Source organism: Melospiza georgiana, chromosome Z, assembly GCF_028018845.1.
Source record: "Melospiza georgiana isolate bMelGeo1 chromosome Z, bMelGeo1.pri, whole genome shotgun sequence".
Lineage (NCBI taxonomy): Eukaryota > Metazoa > Chordata > Aves > Passeriformes > Passerellidae > Melospiza > Melospiza georgiana.
The window spans coordinates 37,193,225-37,214,676 of record NC_080465.1 but is presented as its reverse complement, the minus strand read 5'-3'; the positions used below and the strand labels follow the sequence as shown (position 1 = coordinate 37,214,676).

Below are 21,452 nucleotides of genomic sequence, written 5' to 3'. Positions count from 1 at the left end.
GTAGGACCTTTGTTTACTATGACTGCAGGGTGGTTTCACTGCTGCAAGGACAGAGAACACTGAACTGGTTAATGGCCAAGTCAGTTCCATTTGCCAAGACAGAGTCAAGTGTACCTCAGGAAAAAATAGGTTTTACTGTGAGGATAGTTGAATATGAGAACAAGTTGCCCAAACAGGTAATTGAGTTTTCATTCTTCGCGAGACAAAACTTTGCCTCTGAGCAAACTGCTGCAGGTGACCATGCTCTGAGCAGGGCTGAGGTGAAACACACTCCAGAGGTATGGCCCTTTGATTCTGTGAATCCGTGGATTCTTCTGCACACAGGAGTGTGAAGAATTGGTATGGAATATGGAATATGGTAAAATTCCATGAAATAGATATGGAATTACGTTCCATAATTGGCCTAATCCGTGTTGGCTATAATACCAATGACAAGAAAAGATACTCTTCAGTATTGTTCTCATCTATTACTGTTTCTTCCTAAGCTGCAAGGACCTTTTGGTTATATTCTAATATATGATCCAAAAACTTGTCCATGAAATACCTTTGCTTTCAGATTTTAGGAAAAGTAAATGCACAGGCAATAACCTTTTTACAGTCTAACAACAAATAATAAAGAGTTCAAACATGCATTTCTTGTCTTTGGAACAGTTTAATATACTTCAAACCAACCCATGAAACTTATCCACACTATCTAATCATGCCTGTTTTAAAGCAGGGGCAGACTTCTCCCCATAAAATTATTCTTTTGGAAACTGCAGTTGTAATTTCTCTGTGATTATAATTAAATGTATAAGTAGTATTGTAAATCATGAGCTTAGTGGTCCAAGTCTGATCAAAAAGGTTTCAATGGACAAAGGGAATTAAACATAGTTGACCTTTATTTGAGTTACTACTCTTTGCACTTCAAAAGACACAATCATTTACCAGTCACCCTCTTTGCACTGCACATTCTTTAACAAAATCACCTGTAATTTTTTTTGCATATATGTTCATAACTAGACTGATGCCCTCTACCTTCATTTTCTTTTCTCACTATCATACTTGTTGCACTTATACCCCAATATAGGCTAGAAATATACTTGTAAAATTTTCTGTATCCACGAACATTACTTGTTTGCCAGTTTCTTTAATATATTTCATCCAACTCCTGTAGCCACATTAGGTCTATTTAACTCACAAATAAAACTTCACTGTTTTCTTGAAGCAATATGTTAAATACCCCAACTGTCTTGTCACTGCTCTTCTACAGTCAGCACATCTATCAAAATCTAGCAGTAAACTTGCATTCAGGTTATCTTCTCTTGGAAAAGATATCCTATTATATACTATATTTTTACAGAAATAAAAGCTCATAGAGGAGCACAGACTGCTAAAACTGCAGTCATAATTTCTTGGAGGTAATTTGCCAAATCAGTGCAGTTTAACAAATTAGAGTAAACAGCTGAAAATAGAAAAATAAATAAATACATATGGACAGTTGCCCAAACAGTTCCAGTACAAGTAGTAAATAACAGATGGTAAACATGTCCCCCATTCTTAGTGAATGACAATCTCTTCACACTACTGATGAGCAAATTTTACCTGCTCATATGAGGAATATTTCCTTTTCTTTTTTTTTTTTGGTAACAGACTAGAAGATTGTTATTTTAGTTCCATAAATGTAATCAGTAACTCTCAAAGTAGTTACACATCTGCTTAATATACTAGTGTTCGGATTTCTTTTGTAGTATGGGAGAAGATTTGCTTTTAAAATAATTAGAAGAAAGGAGTATTTCACTTTTAGCACATTTCCAATGACCAGTTTTTGAAGCGACTGACAAAAGCAGAGTTGGTAACTAATTTGATTGGCTGAGACACCGTGAACTACCAGAAACATTCAGGAGACATGGTATCTGCAAGCAACACATGCTGCATGATTCTGGCCCTGAAACCATTCCATAAGTGTATATCTATTTGGAATCAAAAGGTGAAGCTCAGATTTAAATATTTATATGCCTGTAATAGCCTCATAGCCATTGGTTTTAGAAGACATACTTCATTTTATAAAATTATCCCTAGTGTGCCCCCTCCTAAGAAATTGGCAGCAGCTTTGTAATATTCCTCTAATCTACTTTATCAATATATTTCAAAAATGTACTAGGAATTAAATACAAAGATTAAAAAAAAAACTTTTTGAGTTTTATTCTTTGGTTTTGGTTTAGTATCTTGACCCATGTTAATTCATGTGCAGTGTAAAAGCCTGCTACATATAAATTATGGGATCGTATTCACTGAGTATGTTGCAAGACAAAGGGAAGTCCTTTGTGTAATAGCAAAACTAAATCTGTGTCATAGAGAGTGAAAGAAGAATGAGTGAAATTTGATCTCACTGCAAGATTAGTAGAAAACAGCTATTTGATGTCTCTTTAATCTCTCAGATCAGAGCTCCAAATTCATATAGATACATTGCCAAATTGAGGCCAACTGTCAAAAGTTGAAATTCAAATTACTTGAGTGGAGATGAAAATCACATTTAGCAACAAGCTGAATGTAACCCCTAATGCATTACTATTATACATCTATAAACAAGTTCTAAAAAGTCAAATGTGCAAATTCCATACATATTTATGTGCGAGCTCATATTTACTTTCTTCGCATACAAATGTATCTTTGCATACAAATGTATGCAAAGTGGAAAAAACATTTAAATGCAATAGTGTTAATATAGTATAATCAGCATAAAAATGTACTCATATACCTGTAATTACTGAAAACTTTCAGTCAAAAATTTCTGCAGCATGCTGGAAGCCATTAATAAATTTCAAAATGTTTCCAAGGCAATGACAGTTAACATTGTAGTGCAAAAATACAGTGTGGAACAAGTACTACAAAGTGACCAATAAAGAGGAGAAAAGACATACCTTGCAAGAAAGCTAAAAGGTAAACCTACCTTTTATAAAGCAGTATAGCTATAACAATACAGATGATAAACACCACTGCAAGAACTGGTCCAACAACCCAAATCAAGCCTTCTTCCTCGTCTGTAATTGGCTGGGGATCAAGATCCATTGACACAACAGGATCTGAATATGGGCTTGTTGCATACATGGTCTGGAGAAATAAAAATAGTTCTTAATCAGAAAGCAATGCATTAATATGTTAACTATCCCACATCCAAAATAAATGTATAGAGGGTAATGATGCAATGAGGACAGCAAACTGGAAATGCTGTTTTTCTTGAAAGAAATACATAAACTTGCAAATTGAAAAGTGCATTGTTATTATAATTTTTATTTTGTGTTCCACATATTAGAAATGACCTGCAGACAAATCATGTAGCCCAGTCCTCACAGAACACTTTGCAACCTAAGCAGAGAATGAAAAACTGAATAGGACACTGAGAAATATGGCCCACCAGTTACCAATTTTTGGGTTTTGTTTTAGTTTCATACTGGTTTAACACTTTCTTCCTGCACAATATGGAAGGGTACTTGAGACATAACAAGACTGCTATAGATAAAAATAAAGGGGACTGAATGTAGGAGGTTTTCTGAAAAGGGTCTTGCAATGACAGTACTGTTTTTTACCAGCCAAAAACTGTCTGACAGAATATACCTACACAAGGTGGAGACAACTTGAACTTAAGACTGAAAAATGGGAGAATCCATTGTAGAATATAAAGGGAAGCTAAACACTCAGTGTTTCATAAGGATTAAACTAAAATTATGAACCAACAGAGGTTGTTGAAAATCTTTGGTTTACTACATGATGTAAAGCCAGCTGGCCTAGGATAAAACCCTTGATAAAGAGAATTCTTTTTTATTCTTGTCTGACCTGAGATGTTTCATCTCTGGCTGAGTGCAGAGTTAAAATTACAGACTGGAGAGGCTGAACAGTCAGCCTGCTGAAACTGGATCATTTTAAGAAGTCTAAATTAGAGTAAAGTCAGAAGTGCAAAATTGTTTGTACATATTTCTTGTTTGTGCTAGTGTGTCTTCATCAGCATTAAACTAGGATTTGAACAACAGATCTTGCACAAGACTTAAAAACTTGATTCCATGGTAGATCAGAAATGTCAGCTAAAACAGAATAAGATAACTGGGAGAAGAGATTAGCTTCCATTTATGTTTGCATCGCATTCTGAAAGATGCCCTAAGCCAGGACAAGTGTTATCAAAGGAGACATGTTTTTTTACACTTCATTTGGCCCTGTTTGGGCTCTGGGCTATGACAGTGTCTGGGTTTGAGACAGGATTAGGACTGGAAAAGCTGAGGCACTTACTTACTTAGTGTTACTGAGCTAGCACCCATGCCAACAATCCCCAGTTATATTATAGCATTTTACTACACCTGGCATCTGGCACCAAAACCTCCCTATATTTTGCATCTATGATCATGGTCTGGAAATTGGGGGGTCTTCACGTTCCATTCCTGAGCTACCCAAGTAAACTGACTTTTTTTTTCCCTCAGGTTTAGTACTCTTAAGAAATAAAAAAGGTTCATTGCTCCGAGAAGAAACTCTTTGTATTTCCCCTCTTCCTTTGGAGTGGATGGCAAAAATGCCGGGAAAAAGATATAGAGGGATATTGAGGGTAACAGTGTAAACAGTTACTACCTTTTCTTCAATAAATAGGATTTCACTTTCAATTTTAAACCATCTTGTATTAATGAAAAATTAAACTCATTTATTATTTTAAAATTTCATCTTATTTTTTTCCTTCCTCTTGATGACATTCTTAACATATTTATAGATTTTAATCACAGCTCTCCAGCTCCCATTTTACTAAGTTAAACAAATTCAGACCTTCCCATGACCTTTTTTTAATTCAAGCTCTCTATTCTACCAATCAAGAGAGAAATTTTGTGCTCTCTGAATAAGAAGCCTTCTGTAAAACATAACATCTGAATATCAAGAAAAATGTTCCTTTCAAGTTACATCTGTAGAACCTGTAATCCTAGAAGAAAATCAGCTATATATGCTGGAGCTGATACACTGGAGCATTGAAAGTCATTGAAAGCTGAATCTGACACCCCTAAATAATTCTTCACAGTCTGTGGCTACCTCATGCTACTCAAGCACATAAATGTTTCAGATGGCATGCTGAAGTGTCTCATTGATAGCCTAAGTTCAGTAATGCCTTTTGAAGTCTTTCAAGAGCAGGACCCTATATACATTTCGCTATATGTGTCAGTTTACAAACCAGTTTCTTCCTGCTTTTTCATCCTGATTTCTAACAAAACAATACATTCAGGTCATTTATACCTTAATTAATATAAAAAACACAAGAAACTGCACTTTATATTGAAAAGATCCATTTTAGTACAGGCAATTTATGACATACAGATTTATGGCCTCTAATTTATAGTAAAAAGCTGTCTACCTTCTCCAATCTGAACCTTTGTGATGCAACACCTTCAGAATTATCTGTCTATGCAGCCCATGTCAAAAAGTGAAAAAAGAAATTTTGATTTATGTTAGAGCTTGCAGGAGGCACTTTATTTTCAAATGAAGCTAAAGTGTCTAAAAGTATTCAAAGTGGAACTACCTCCTCACTGCGCCTAAGTAGGCACATTCCATTGACACCAAGAAAGCAAATGCAGCGTTACAGACCGCAAGCATTTGATTAGAATTCAGATTATTGGTGTTGGAGTTTCAAGTGATTGAATCTGCAAATGTACCTGTCAGGTAAAGCTACAAATTAGAAACATACTGTATTACACACTGTATGTTAAAATGCTAATGTGTATTGCATCTTTCAAAAGTCTTACATCTGTCTTTTTGTCTTCTTTTTTAATAAACTACATGCATTAGGTTAATTCATGCATAAAGGGATGTGACTACAAAATGAATTGTGTAAAGAGAAATGACAGCTCATTTTTTAGTTTTTTTTTTTTTTTTTAGGAATTTTCCCTACTACTGAACTATTTGCTAACTTTCTAACAATTTACAGATAAAATTCTTATGGAATGACTGCAGCTAAAGAGGGTAGCTGTGCACGTCTCCAGTTCAATGGATCTTTACAAGAACCCTATATGTATATCCTATACCATTATTCAATGGTAGCATCAAAAGACAGCTTTTAAATTCTTTTAAATATATAGAGAAAGATGCTGCTGTAAAGATCATGTCTCAGAAGTTGTGTCCATGGTCAAAAATAATACACAATGTAATTTTCAAAGGATCATGACACAGCCAATAAAAGCTGACTCTTAGGTTTCAGTTATACACTGAAGTAATACACAAAGGTGCAAGCAGAACAGAAGAGTTCAAGGAATTAATGGGCATTGAGTAAGGAAACACTCACTTTAAGATGCTCTGACATGTAATATTAAAACAAAGATTTAGGGAAGTGGAATAAGCGTTGAAAAAATGCTTCTGTGATTGTGTAAGGTAATTTAGATATTGAAAAACATGAACTAACTTACAGATTCTGAGTGCTCCATTACAGCCAATACAAAGAAGACATATTCTTGACCACTCTGCAGTTGCTTATTCTCAAATCCACCATAATGCTTCTTATCCCCCAATGTGAATTCCGTGGGAAGAACTTCAAAGTGAGCTGCAATATATGGCTTTAATTCAACTTCCCTCCCAAGACGAATGCTTCTGCGTTTCCTAGCTATCTCCTTAAGCAGCTTTAAAATGAAGGAAGGGAAAAGAAAGGGGGGGGAGAGAGAGAGCAAGCATGAACAGAACGATAACTGTAAACAATTTTAACGTAACTTATTGACAGTGTAATGAGAAAATTTAATGCATGACCAGGAACTACAAAAAAAACAATTTATCCACATTTCATGGGATATATCAGTATCACTAAATCAATTGCCAAATCTTCCAAATTCTCGACATTCTTGTCAGGATAAAATACAAGGAGGCAATTGCAGCACTCAGACTACAAACATAAAACAATTTTTAGATACTGTTGCGTCTAGGAGGAGGTTGGGAGAGGATAAGAAAACTATCTATTTTCTCTAGGGACATATAAATACACATAACATATTACATATTATCTATCTATCTATCTATCTATCTATCTATCTATCTATCTATCTATCATCTATCTATCATCTATTTCTATATTGAGTCATAGAATAGAATCATAAATCAATTGCATTGGAAAGGGCCTCTAAGACTGATTCCAGCCACAGCCATTAATCTAACGCTGCCATGTCCACCCTTAAGCCATTTCCCTAATTGCCAAAACTACACATCTCTTTAAATACCTCCAGGAACGGTGACTGAATCACTTCTTCTGATAAACAAAGCTAAAATTTACATCAGTACAAGATTAGATGCTAGGCTCAAACTTGGAAAACAAACACTTACTGATAAAGGAACTTAATCTCAGATAGTATAATCTGTTGATGAATTACTTATTAAATCAGACAAATGTTTCTTCAATACCTTTTTTTTGCTTTACATATACCAGTATTCCACAAAAATTAGTCTGATCTGATTACAAGAAGTCAGAACTTCTCCTATGTGATAAACTATGACTTCTAAGGTTTCTTTGTGATTCCCTTTGTTTTTTGCTTATGAAACTTACATGATGTCCTGTAGTCTTATAGTTAAATCACACATTTTTCTAAATAGTTTAGTCTTTTCAGCACACTAATGCTTCTAATACAGCAGATTAGCACAAAATTCATTTCTAAAGAAGGAGGAGACAAATCTCTGGAGTGAGAAGTAGATTAAGAAAAAAGATACTAAAATCCAATCTTAACTACATATATTAATTTCAAAGTACGTTTAGTCAGGGAAGTTCTCCACAGAATCATGGAATCACAGAATATGCTGAGTTGGAAGACACCCTCAAGGATCACTGAGTCCACGTCCTGGCCTGGCACAGGACAGTCCCAAGAGTCATTCCCTGTGCCTGTCATGAACTCTGTCATGCTGGTGCTGTGACCACTTTGCTGGGGAGCTGTTCCAGTGCCCAACCACCATCTGGGTGAAGATTCTTTTCCTAATATCCATCCTAAACCTCCCCTAACAGAACTTCAGACCATTCCCTCGGGTCCTGGTCACCACAGAGTGAAGAGATGTGTGCCTGCCCCTCCACCTCCCCTCACAAGGAAGCAGTAACTGCAATGGAGTCTCTCCTCCGTCTCCTCCAGGCTGAATAAACCAAGTGATCTCAGCCACTCCACATATGGCTTCCTCTCAAGGCCCTTCACCATCTTCAATGCACTCTTTATTTAGGCCATAGCTTGGTGACCACACCTTTTTGTCTCCCGTCATGGTATCTTGTATTTTGCAATTACACAATTAACAATTGCAATGCATGTAAAGCAACCTAATATTCACTCTGCTACTCAGAAAGGAGCTTTTAATACTGAATAATTTGATAACCTTTCTCACTGACTAAATTTAAGGTTACAGATACATATGAAAGCAAGTCATGCCACTTGAATCCAGGCTTCCTTAACATTGAGGGCATTTGGATGTTATACCTTCAAACATCTATGCAGTAAACTGCTTTCCAGCTCTAATGCTGTGTCTGTGCCCCGTTGCAGAGATTTTACATCCATTTACCTCTATCAATTTCAATGCCATGACACAAAAGCTGGTACAGTGCAATGGATCCCCTGAGCAAAAAAAGAACTGGCCATAATTTGAGACTAGAAATCATTATTCATTACTCAAGGACACTATTCCAATCAGCAGTCCATATTTCTCTTTCATTCTTCCTAAACAGTTTAATGAGCAGCTAGAGTCTATTTGCGTCGTATAAAAATGAGGGCAGCAGAGAACTGTAATATTGAAGAGATTTCTATTTAGTTACTTTATTGAAGGTGACTCTCACATCTGTTGGTAGCCTCCTATGCCCTGGGAAGAGTTACTAAATGCAGAACATGAGGCAGAGAACAATCAAGGTTTGTTCCAGGTTAGATCAGCCCTGATGGGATCTGCTGAGGGAAGCACTATGAAAAGTTTATCTCTGTATGATGCCCCATTTTATAGCAATGCCTATGCAGAGGGCTGAGCACTGGCTATCTGGAAGTCTGCCAAAACACGAAGCTAAGTGTTGGGGTAGTAACAGCGCACGCTAGCTTAAAGTCAGGAGCCACAAATACAACAGCTCTAGTAGAGGTGTACGGCTTGAGCTATCCCCGAGGGTAACTGATACTTCCATGCACCTCTTCCACTGGAATTAAAGTTGTGTGTCTGCCTAAATTAAATTCATTGTTCTTTATCATATGTTTCCAGATTACAGTGCATTTACAATTTTGATTATAAATAAATCATAATAAAATGCCAAAGTACAGTAGGAGTACAGCAATCAAAATTAGATTGAGAGGCAAAGCAAAATGTTTGATCTTGATAATTTTTGCATTTGAAATAGTAACAGAAAACATATATATTGGAAGAAAATGGAATGATGAAGTATAGTATTAGAGTGATCAGGAACTGAGTTTTGACTATGAATGCCAAAAGTTAGTTAGCCTGAGACAATAAAATTAGTTAAACTTTTCAAAGGTGGTTATACATCACCTAAGGCCAGTAAACTTAAGTGTGCTTGTGTGTAGATGAAAACTTTGTAAGATTGATTACACATGATTGAGTAGATCTCAGGTGAACCTCCAGCCTCAGTAATGTTTCCTATGGAAATGGGGTTGTTGTCAAATATCATTACTTCTTCATCTATCTCCTATTGTAAACTATATACAGATTTCAATAAAATTACTGAATTCATTTAAAACTTAACATGGCAACCTTTATTTAGGTTTTACTGCTTACAGATCTAAAATAATCCTAGTAGGTAATACTTACTGCAAATCATAATTTTTTTTTCTTTTCATTTGGTTGCATGATGTGTCTATTTAAAGTCACTGAACCTCATGATATTAAAAAAAAGAAATTTTGAGTTAGTAAAAAAGGACTGTATCTCTAATAATTTTTTTTTTCAGATACCAAACATCTAGTTCATTATCTGCTATTTTAAAACTTAGTTTCTTTCAGAGCTGAGGTTCAAGGAGCAGGTAGATTAGGCAACTACAATAAGGCTGAAGAGTCTTTTTGGACTGCTCAGTTATGTAATGGAGTTATACTCAAGAGCTGCGTTATTAGCAAATACTTTCCTTCTGACAATCTACGAAAACTATTTGGAACATAGTTCTTTGAAATATCTATTACCCAACCAATTCTGATACCAGACATATATCTGAGACCATACTAAAAATATAAATATGTACAAGTATCCTCACTTGATCATCAGGAACTATTTCCTCAGAGAGTAGTGGTTTTTTGAAGGAGTGGTTGTGTGGTTTTTTACTTTTTAGTTTGTTGGGGTTTTTTGCTGGGTTTTTTTGGGGTTTTTTTTTCTTTTTTTTTTTTTTTTTTTGTTTGGTTGGGTTTTTTGGGGGGTGGTTTTGTTGTTTTTTTTGTTGTTGTTGTTGTTGGCTTTTTGGGTTGTTTTTTGTGTGTGTGGTGTTCGTGTTGTCATTGTTATTATTTTTTTCCAAATGTATTTATTGTGGCACTGTGTTCACAAACTTGTCAGGAACAGCACACTTGATAAAATGCATACTTTCCAAAGCTGGAAGAAAACCAATCTTTTAAGTAATAGAACCTGAATGAGTTAGAATGATATGCAGATGCTGGCTGCTTTTAATGTTTTCCTCTACTCAACTCTTGCTATATGTATTGGTGGCAATTGTAAAAGATATATCAAGGGATTCAGTTCTTTATCAGAAATAACTTCATTTTCCACTCAATGCATATCTTATTTCTTCCATCATTAATTCTACAATGTGGTCTCAATTATATCAATAGAGGTAGGAAACAATCCATCCTGACACAAATATTTCTGAATTAATAAATGTTCTTTATCAATCTGTTATACCGACTAAGGCAACACAACTTGCAGGATGATTAAAATGACCCTTTGTTATGAGAATCAGCAGGAACCATAGAATTTAACTGCCAGAAAGTTCAATGTCAACCTATCCTTTAATCTATTAATGCTGCTGAATGTGACTACAGCCTTTGGATGTTAAAAGTGGGTGGTAATACTCAATCAGTTTCCATTACTGTATAGATGTGGCTGTCAGAGTTTTACTGTTTAACTGTATTTGATGTCACCTATGACTATGATCATGAGCTGATGGCATTTACAGTCAAAGTTCTTTTAAAGGGAAGAAGTTAATAGCTCAAAGTGAGGCATTGCTGCAATTGAAAGAAGAGAGATGATCACACAAATGACACTGGTCAAGAAGAAGCACAGGAGTGAATCAGTTAGCCATCATGCCTTCCTCTGAAAAATTGTTTTTAATATTCTGATTAAGGATTTACCTGTTGTTGTGACAAGGACTGAAATAATTTATATTTTGAACACTTTCTACAACACTGTTAGTTTGGTGAAGATATTTATTTTCCCTATATTTTGGGGCAAAATTTGAAATTTATATCCATTTTGTCAATAACAGGAGAGAAAAGAACATTTATGCTTGCTCGCAGGTGATCAACACTTCCCAGTAACTGTGTTATGGAAAAGCATATGGTGAGGTTAGCTCTGTAACATAAATCTCTTGAATCCACCAAGACAAAATAGAAAAATAAATTGATACAGTCAAAAGAACACTCCATCAGGAATGAAAAAAACTGATTCTGGTCTTGGAATTGCAGACATATTACACGTACAAAGTACCACAGCATTTGAATGTTATCTAAAATCTTGGCCAGATACAATGAGAACAATAATAACACCATCACCTGCTTTTTATAAAAGTCTCTCATAGGGGGCCCTTGAAAGAGTTTTAAAATCACAAAAATTAGCATTACTACAGCTTTACAGACTGAAAGAAGAAGGACAAGTTTGCATGAGCTATACTGTCCTTCAGTAAAACAGAAAATGGGGGTGAATATTGTATTTCCTGTAATTATTACTATATCAATAATATACTGAATTGATTTCTAGCATTGCTGGGCTTATTTCTAAAATGAAAGTAATTCCTCCCCTTGGATTAAGGTCATTTAAAGTTTCAGACGATGACAGAATGTTGCTCTTTCCTTCCTTGTTCACGCATTTATTTCTGATCACAAACTGTTGGTGGAATGGAGGCTGTGTCTCACTAGAAGTATTACAGTATATGACAATGGTGTAAAAACACCACCAGAAGGTCAAATGTTAAACTGAGGTGCAAATTGCAATTTAGCATTTGTTACAGACTTAGTAAACACCCCTGTAATGAACCAGACCTTTATTACAGTTCATATTGTGGGTGATTAAGCTTTTGCTGACAAGTCATTTCACCTCCTGCACTTTTGCATCACTCTTTACAATAGAAAAAGAGTAAAATATTAGTGTCAACAAATATAAGACACTGTGCTTTTTGTTTCAACTTAATGTCTTTACTGTCTTCTCATTTAAGTAATCTGAATTTGTTTGAGTCTCCACAGGCTAACACAAATATAAAGTATCCTGACAAAACTTTTAAAACTGGTGAGTTAATTACCTAAAAGTAGAAAGATTTCTTCTTTAATAAAGGAGAAGAAAAAACCCCAAACCATATACAGTACCTCATCTAATTCCATTTCATCTGGACTCTCCCATGGTTTGATAAACTTTCCACGAGACCTCTTCAAAGGCACAATAACTATGTAATAGCCTCTGTAAATGACAAAGTTGGACAAAAAAGAAGGTGAATGACAAGGAACAGATAAATTGATGGAGTGGGTCTGTTCAGAGGAACTAAAGAGAAAAGTGGTATGTTGAGAATAAACTTCTGCACATTAATATGTCACTGCAGTCTTCCAAACATAGCTGTAAACGTTCACACTTTTGCAATAAAGTTGTAAAGCATTTGACAAACAAATGGCACCAATTACCTGCCTTTTTGTGCAAACATATAAATATTTATAAAAAACTTTAATTACAATGTACTAAAATGCTGACATGAAATAGAAGAACCATAGGTTATGTGTGCCCTGCCACCATCACACTGAAACAAAACCCCAAAGCCCTAAATTGAAATATATTACCATATATTTAAATCTCAATTACCAACCTATCTTCTCCCATTTTAATGTATAATCAAAATAGTAGGTTTAAAAAATTTATTTTTTAATGCCAAAATCATAATAAAGAGAAAAGAGAGCAAAGAGGACATACACTGCACCCATACTCTCTTTCCTTTTGACAATCAAATGCCATTAGCTCTATCTACATAAGTATCCTGTTCACAGTCATAGGTAAGAGAGCTTGATACATACTCTCTTTATATCTAGGATTTTCAAATTATATATATCAGTTTTGCTCAGAAATATTTTCATAATAATATTTTCTTCCTCCCCACCCATGGAGACTAGTAAATTATATTTTCTAGTGTGATGGAGATCTGCTACTTTTATTGCTTACTTCACAAAGCCTGCATATGTGTCAGGCAGATCCATAACTTCACTTTAATGTGAGGGAAGAAGCAGTGGAATCACAGCAGCAGGACATTCAGGGTAGTATATGTCTTCTTGATAAACACACTTGTCACAAAGTCAAGCTCTCTCCATATCAGGGGAGAGGGAAAGAAACATTTTCTTTGTTTCTAGTAACAAAAGCTTATTAAGGTGTTTCTAGGTCTCATTATGGAAGATAATTTTAGTGTCTCATGGGCCATCTCCTTTTCCAATCAGCTTTTTTTTTTTTTACAAACCATTCAACCTTCTGCAAAACTATTAATTTTACTCATGAAATGCAGCTGAAAATCCTAAGTAATTAACAAAGAGTCCACAGAAAAGGAGCTGCCAAAATGCTGGCTCAAACCCACATCAGTCTCAGCCAACACTAAACTATCATTTTTACCATACCATTGCAAGCCGTTGATCCATTTTAATGATCTCTTCTTATTTAAATCTCTTTCCCATAAAAGAAATGTAACAAAACCATAGGTTTTAGAGAGTATGTGTATTCGCTAATACTTGTGTTAAGAAATTTGAGGAAATTTTCAGTGGAAATGCTAAGCTCCAACAGGAGCACTGGAAAGCAGTGTTGCCCATAGATCTTTAACTAGTGTCCACTTGCTGTATTCCAGTATTTCAAAAAACATCTGTGGCGTGCATTCTTATAGTGACAATATTATTAATAATCTTTTAAAAATATTAAAAACTGTAAGGCTGGTTGACCCCAGGTTTTAAACCTGCATTTGTCTATTAAAAATACTTTGAATTGTAAATCCTAGTAAACACTGACTGACATACCCTTTCTTTAACAGATGTCTAAGACATAAAGAAAGGAAACTTGCCCCTCTATGTCTTTCAAACATCAAAGACACACACTTATCCTCTTCTTTTTCTTCATCTTTTATTTTTTAAGCTAACAGAGCATTCATACATTTCTCTTTTCAATCAAAGAACATCCAGCACATAATTGTAACTTTCCCACTCTTTTTCACTTCCCTCATGAAAGTCTCCCTCTTGTAACTTTGAAAATCTAATAAGAAGACTCTCAGCACACACAGAGTATTTTAAACTGAACAAATAAGCGGATAAATAATAAGCAGAAAAATGAAAATTTTCACACTAATATGCAGTGCTGCAAATTGTGAGGGATAATAAAGTTCTGTGATTTTCAGTGAATTGTGCAAAATGTAGCATCTCCTGAAAAACATGTCTTATAGTTTACTTTGTTATTTTCTTGTTTGTTTTTAGGTTGGAGGTTTTCCTGGGAGAGAGAAGGGAGGAGGGTGAGAAATAAAGGGTTTATTTGGATCTTGTTCTATCTACTGAGTATTTGAGAGGCCAAAGTCTTCCACAAAACTCTGTTTTTACTTAAGACTTTTCAAAGATGTAAGAGATTCGGAGAAACATGAACTGTCCTTTACGCATAAAAATTGCTTTGGAAATAGCCCAAAATAGTAAGAGAAAGAAAAATTAAGAACTTGCTCCCTTGAGATGAGCAAAAGAGATCATTTTACTAATCGTAAGGTGAGCTCTGCACCAATTTCTATCCTGTATCACCATCAAACGTTGATAAATAATACCTTCTTTAATTACAAATATTACAAAGGCTTTTATAATATTACCTCAATCTCATTACCTATTCTGCATTAGAGCAAACTATTACCTGTTTCACTTTGTGTGTAATTAGAATTACTCAAAAATTCTCAGTACTTCATTGTAAGCTACGGACAATCCTCAGCATATAACGTACCAACAGAGGAGCAGCATGTCTAAAAATGTCAACATGACTAATACATGAAATTGTTCTTCCCATATAAAGACTAATGCAGAATAATCTTACTTATTTTATTGGGGCAAGCATCAGGTCAGGCTTACTGTTCAGTATGTACTTGCTTTGGTATGCTTGCTCCAAGGGTCAAGTCAATCTTCGTTGGTGTGTTTTACTTTATCAAGCCTGATCAAATCTTAGATGCAAAAATAGGAGATACATTATTTGCAAAATTGGCAGTTGGATCCTATAGATTTAATATACCTTTTCTGATGTCACTTAGCCTCTGTAACTTTTTTACACTATATAAAAAGAAGGGAATTGTCTTTTATTCCAGTGCTATCTTCTGCTGCTGTTAGATCAGCTATCCTGCACATTTTTCTCTCTGTGAATGCCCTGCCTCATAAATCTTTTTTGACTCATTCCATCTTCAGTCTTCCTTAGCTGCATTTGTTACTGACCGCATCTTACTCAATCTAATGATAATGACTACATTTTTCAGTTTTTCATCCTTTTAATGTTTCAAAGTCATTTATTTCTTGACCTTACCTGCCTCAAAATCTTCAGTCAGTAATGAAAAAGGGGGCAGCTTTCTAGAAAGCTGTAAAAATCCACCAGGGAGACAAAGTTGAATTCCCATCATTTAGTGACCAGCTCATTTTCCTCCCCATTTCCTTTACATTACATATGGGAACCTTACAGATCAACAAGAATCACTATAAGCAGAGCAATAACACTTATTGATTGTTTCATGCTTCATGTTTTCCTGGCAAATCTTTATTGTCTAACCTTTCTAATCCCTGCTGACCATGTGCTCTCAGATCTTTAGTCCTGTTTCTGTTTAAATTTCAACACCACCTGTTCCCTTCCAAAATCTATGTAACCTCTGGAAAACTTCCAACTTTTTTTAGCAAAATCTTGTTTTCATTCTGAGACCAGTGGAAAGGGCAAGTATTTTTATCCTGATAAAAACTATCAGAAATAATTAATCTGAATGAATTTAAGTGCAGTATCAATTCTTTAAAACTCAATATAATTCTTGAATGACAGAGTCTGACTACATCAAGGAGCTACAGCAGGGTAGTTATGCATTGACGGGTATCCACTTTTTGAGATGATACTCTGTTCAAAATATAACTGGTTTTCTGCATCCCTCATTTTGCAGTCCGTGATGAAACACAGAAGTACTGCAAGAAAAATCGGCAAACTGAAGGACAATCAGTCTTTATACAAGTCCTACGTACGTGGCTATGAGACAAACTTAAGAGTTCTACTTGGAACTGACATACAGTGATCATCTGTTCCCATTACCTCAGCCCTTCAGGGGTGACCAAAAGTTAAAACAAATTAGGGCATCATCCAAATACCTCTTAAACACTGACATGCTTGGGACATTAACCACCTGACTAGGAAGCCTCTTCCAGGTTGAAAATAATCATAGTAAACAAATGCTTCCTAATACATCTGATGCAGCTCCCCTGATGCAGCTCTGAGGCATTGCCTCATGTTCTATAAATGGATCTCAGCAAGAAGAGATCAGCAGCTCCCTCTTCACTTCCCCCCCTCAGGAAGTTGCAGAGAGCAGGTCAGCCCTTAGCCTTCTTTTCTCCAAACCAGACAAGCTCAAAAACCTTAGCAGCTCCTTACAGGATGCTCCTTTCAGTCATGCCAACAGCTTTGTTGCCCCCTGTTAAATGCACTCAAGGACCCTTACAACAGAATTTGACATTTGCTCTTAATTTTCATGCCACTCATGACTGCCCAGTGTTCCAATCTATCTGCATCCTTCTGTAAGGCCTCTTGCCCCTTGAGAGAGTCAACAGCACCTCCCAGTTTACTACATCAAACATTACACTGATATTAGGTCAAATACTACTGCAGAGCACTGTAGTCTCTGTACTGTCATAAAGAATAAAGCCATGGTTGAACATCAAGTTACAACGATCATCTCTCTGGAGCTAAAAACAATGGTATGTCATTGATTCACTCACTTTATATTCTCATTTGAGGGTACTTCTGGAAGTTCCACAGTTATCATGCCATCCAAGTTGGTCTTCCCAATGAAGACTGGCTTTGTGCGAAGCACGTCTGGGGCAGTCTTTGCGGTTACTCTGTGCTGAAGACCCCCAGCACTATTCCCTCTGTTTGTCAGGACAAATGAATATGATGTCTCTGGCTTCAAGTTTGTGATCAGCTTTTGAGTGGCACGTCCATCAACCTCCATTTTCCCATCATCATAAAGGATCTAAGTTAATAAACAAAAGTAGTTTTGGTTATTAGGAGAGGTCACACTGAATTCAGGAATCAACCTACCTATAAATTTAAATAATAAAAAAATTTAAATTTATTTGGGTATTTTAGGGTGTAAAGCAGAACGGAATTCACTACCTAAAGTAAGCTTCTCAATTTCAGGAAAAAAATAAGTACTACATTAATATAAAGCAATGTAAACACTCCTGAAGTCCAATTTCACTTTTTCAAAGTAAGCAGCTTTTCTTGAACCCAGAATTTATAGCAAGGTACTCTTGTTAAAAGTATCTTTATTGTTTCATTCACACTCCTTATTTAGAAAGGTTTTTGTACCATTTAGTTCCTAAAATACTGTTCTTCACTTGCCACTGCCTGAGATGACACAAGTAATTAAGAATGAAGCAGAAGAAATTCCAGGCAAGACTGTATGTTACTCTGAGTCTCTGTATCTAGATAAAACTATAGCTAGGGGAGTAAAAGAATTGCAAATCAAAAACACGCTGTTGTACACTGAGGAGGCAAAACCCAAAATAGTACTCTACTGCATTCTTTATTGAAAGGACTAGATAAAAAGAAGAAAAAATTACTTTGTTTCACTGTTTTTTTTTAAATACTGTAGTGGTGAACAAAAAATTAACCATCTTAGAAACAACGATACCCCCAATACATGTTCACGATTCATGTTCAGTAAGCTAATTAATCAGGTAAATACATTGTCTAGTGTCTGTCATTTTCTTTTGTACAAATGGAAAGTTACTTACTTTGAAAGGCAAAGCTGAATTGTAGTTTTCTGGAATTTCCCAGGACAGTAAAACAGAAGTCTTCATTACTGCTTTAACATGAAAATTTTTTGCAAACACTGCTGGAAAAAAAGAAACAATGTATATAAACAACATCTTGGAGCTTAGATCTTCTCATTTTTCCACTGTTCCTTGGGAGTATTAGGTCATTAGGTTTCCATTTAGGTCAAAAATCCCAAAGAATTCAATTCTCCTACCTGTTTGCTCATATTTAAATATCACACTTAAACTCGTTCTCACTCTTATCCAGTGCAACTCAATACACACATTTTCCTTACCTGAAAATGTTGTGAAGAAGTTAGCCAGAACTTGCTTGGCAAGGGACAACTGAATTCTAAGGCATCCAAAACATATTAAGATTTACATACTTTACCTTTTGTGTTTGATGAACCTATTTTTATGAATGGGCCAGTCAGTTTTTTTTATACCTTCAAATACACTGATATCCAAAGACCGATACTCCTTTAAAGGTCAACGCCATAAGCAGACAAATCCTACCTTGATCCACGGGTAGTGTCCTGAACTGGACACTTGGACTATATGGACCCGGCCCTTTGCTTGTGTGGGCACGTACTTTTACATCATAAGTGGTATCTGGTTTTAGGCCAGAAAGTGTCATAGTGGTATCAGCAGGAACAACAGGGAGTTCAACTGGCTGGTAAGCAACATTGATATCTCTGTACAAGATGGTATACTTGGTGATAATGCCATTTCTTTCTGCCAAGAGTGGCATCTGCCAAGTTAATTGGACTGATGTAGAAGTAGAGCTTTCAGAGTGGAGATTTTGGGGAAATCCACTGGGTACCTCTTCAGGAACAGAAATCTCTTTAACCATCTCCTCCCCAAAGCCCACTTTATTTCTAGCTGAGAGCCTGAAGACATAAGAAGCTCCTTTGTGAATATCTGTGGCCGTGAAGTGATCTTCCTTCTCTGAGAACTCCATGGTCGTTAAGGTATCCACGTCTTTGCGGCCAAACTTGAGGCGATAACCCTGCAGCGGGCCAAAAGTTTCCACTGGAGGATGCCACTGAATTAGAGCCGTGTTCATCTGTGTGTGGCTTATCACAAGCCGAGGTTTGCCTGGAACTGTAGCACAATGTTATTTAAAGAGGACAGATATAAACACAAGTGCACCTACAATTCTTGAAGCTAGTTTTTTTTAGCAGGAATAGGGATATATTTACTCTTTCCTCACTCTCAGTTCCACATATTACTGTCCTTATGAAGAAATAGTATCTGGCTCCTGCACTATTTAGTAATACAGTATAAGGAACTGCAACAGTAGAGACATTTACTGCTTTTGTCTTCTTCCCTTACCATAATTTCTAAATACAGAGTATATTCAGAGGCACAGGATCTAGGAACACAAATCAAGAAGTAAACTTCCAACAAATGTCTTATGAATGGTCCTCTCTCACAAATCCTTGTTTGCAAAAAAAAAAAAAAAAAAAGTACTGTCATAAATTTTCATATACTTAATCCAAGGCACATTTCCTGTAAATGGGAAAATAATTAAAGAAGAAGTAACAAGTCCCTCAAAATTATTACTACACAGGATAGAACGCAGTCATTCTAGTTTCCACACATAAATCACTTCTGTCTCCACCCTTTCAGGGTGGAGAGGTAAGGCACTTTGGAATTTAATATTTTACAGCATGGCTTATCACATATGATTTATTTTACAGCATGGTTTATGTGCACATGAACTGGATTTCTTTTGAAGAAGGCCAAATTGCTAGCTTTTCTTAAACTGTACACTACATTCAGTCACAAACTTAATTGGGACCCATTGGTCTAACTGGTGATTTGTCTTTTAGAGAAGTTCAGACTGGCATGAGTCCAGTGATATGGACATTGAGGAGGAATTGAACTGAGTCAGTCCAGAGAGGACTGAATCTTAATCAAGTGAGAAACACCATTATAGAATTTATATAGTGTACATTTTTGGAGTCCCAATATGAATTCTCATTTACTGGTTCTATTTAATTGATTAATTAATTTTAATTTAATCATATCCATTTGTATACACTTCTTTTTTATTTTCATTAATACCTCTATTTCAAAAAAGTCTTTTTCTATTATATTGATTTATTTGGTAATGAAACATATCCATAACTATTTAGAAATCTGGTGCTCATTCAGTACCAATGCTTGACAGGTCAAGAGACCAGAATAGTTTTGGGAGTAGTACTGCAATGACAACCCAGTCTTCAGCAAAGACTAATTAGTTTCATCTGCATTCGAAGCCTTCCCATGTGAATGCAACTGCTGCACTGCGAGCTCTGGTTCCTGTATTTAAACACTTCAATAGATTTTATTACTTATCTTCAGTTCTCAGGCAGCCAGCAAATCAGATTGTTATTGTCAGAAGGTCTAACTACCATTGCATAAAGAATTAGGAATAAGGAGGGAAGAATAGCATGCCTTGAAGAAAAGTCTGCATTTAGTCAGCTCTTTCCTCATTACATCTGCCATAAGTCATGACATTTCTTCCAATTTCATGAGAATTATAGGTAGGTTTTATATAAATTTTCCAAATTTCTTTAGATTTGAATGTTGAGTTCACCTGGCAGCATTATTGTGGAATCTTGTGTTTTCCCACACTTTCTGCTGCATAAAGAATATCCCTCTGATTAGTTCTAACTTTTCCTCAATGATAACTGAAAGTCTTTATGGAACAAAGATAAGCCTGTGAAGGCCTTTTGCAGACCATATTTTCCTCTGCATTCTAACTATTACTGGCACAAAATAATTGTTTACCTAAAAAGAATAATACCCCTTCAGTTTTCTAGAGGAGAGATTATTGGAAAGTATAACTAAATTATTTTTGTAATAAATTGCCTTTTGTTTTTTTGTACTTGCGGCAGACTTCACAATTAGAATGACATTTTAACCTCTGAATAACTACAGAGAAAGGAAGAAACTAATACTTGCTTTGATCAGGGAACTAATAAAGTTTACTTATTCAATAAAGTACCCTGTGACTATAATAGTAAATAACAATGGTCACTTTTTTTAATACTGTAAAGCCTATCTGATGTTGCAAAGCAGATAAATTTATTTTAATTTCCAAACAGCTTTCAGTTAACATTTACTTTCAGTATGACTTGCTTATGAACATTACAGTCTTTTAGGACAAATGACAGGATTCTGTGCAGTTGTACATACAGTTGTGTCACCAAACAGCTCTGTCTAGAAATTTCTGATAATAATCTAAATTTACCATGAGTGCAAAAGAAGTGAAATTGTCAATAAAA

The 21,452-nt window shown here is 35.5% G+C and overlaps 1 protein-coding gene across 37 annotated transcripts in view; it reads right to left on the bottom strand.

Annotated features, from left to right (window-relative positions):
- PTPRD (protein tyrosine phosphatase receptor type D) overlaps window positions 1–21,452 on the bottom strand; it is a 1,169,657-nt gene that overhangs the window by 92,549 nt on the left and 1,055,656 nt on the right. For 15 of the 37 annotated variants that reach the window (XM_058043168.1, XM_058043170.1, XM_058043166.1 and 12 more), the window contains 6 exons: window positions 18,694–19,281; window positions 18,157–18,257; window positions 17,137–17,390; window positions 12,505–12,595; window positions 6,408–6,617; window positions 2,933–3,093 (listed from right to left, as the gene is read on the bottom strand). In XM_058043168.1, coding sequence (XP_057899151.1) covers window positions 2,933–3,093; window positions 6,408–6,617; window positions 12,505–12,595; window positions 17,137–17,390; window positions 18,157–18,257; window positions 18,694–19,281 — 1,405 coding nt within the window. The remainder of the gene's footprint in view (window positions 1–2,932; window positions 3,094–6,407; window positions 6,618–12,504; window positions 12,596–17,136; window positions 17,391–18,156; window positions 18,258–18,693; window positions 19,282–21,452) is intronic. The other 22 variants (XM_058043172.1, XM_058043174.1, XM_058043179.1 and 19 more) reach the window with 3 other exon arrangements.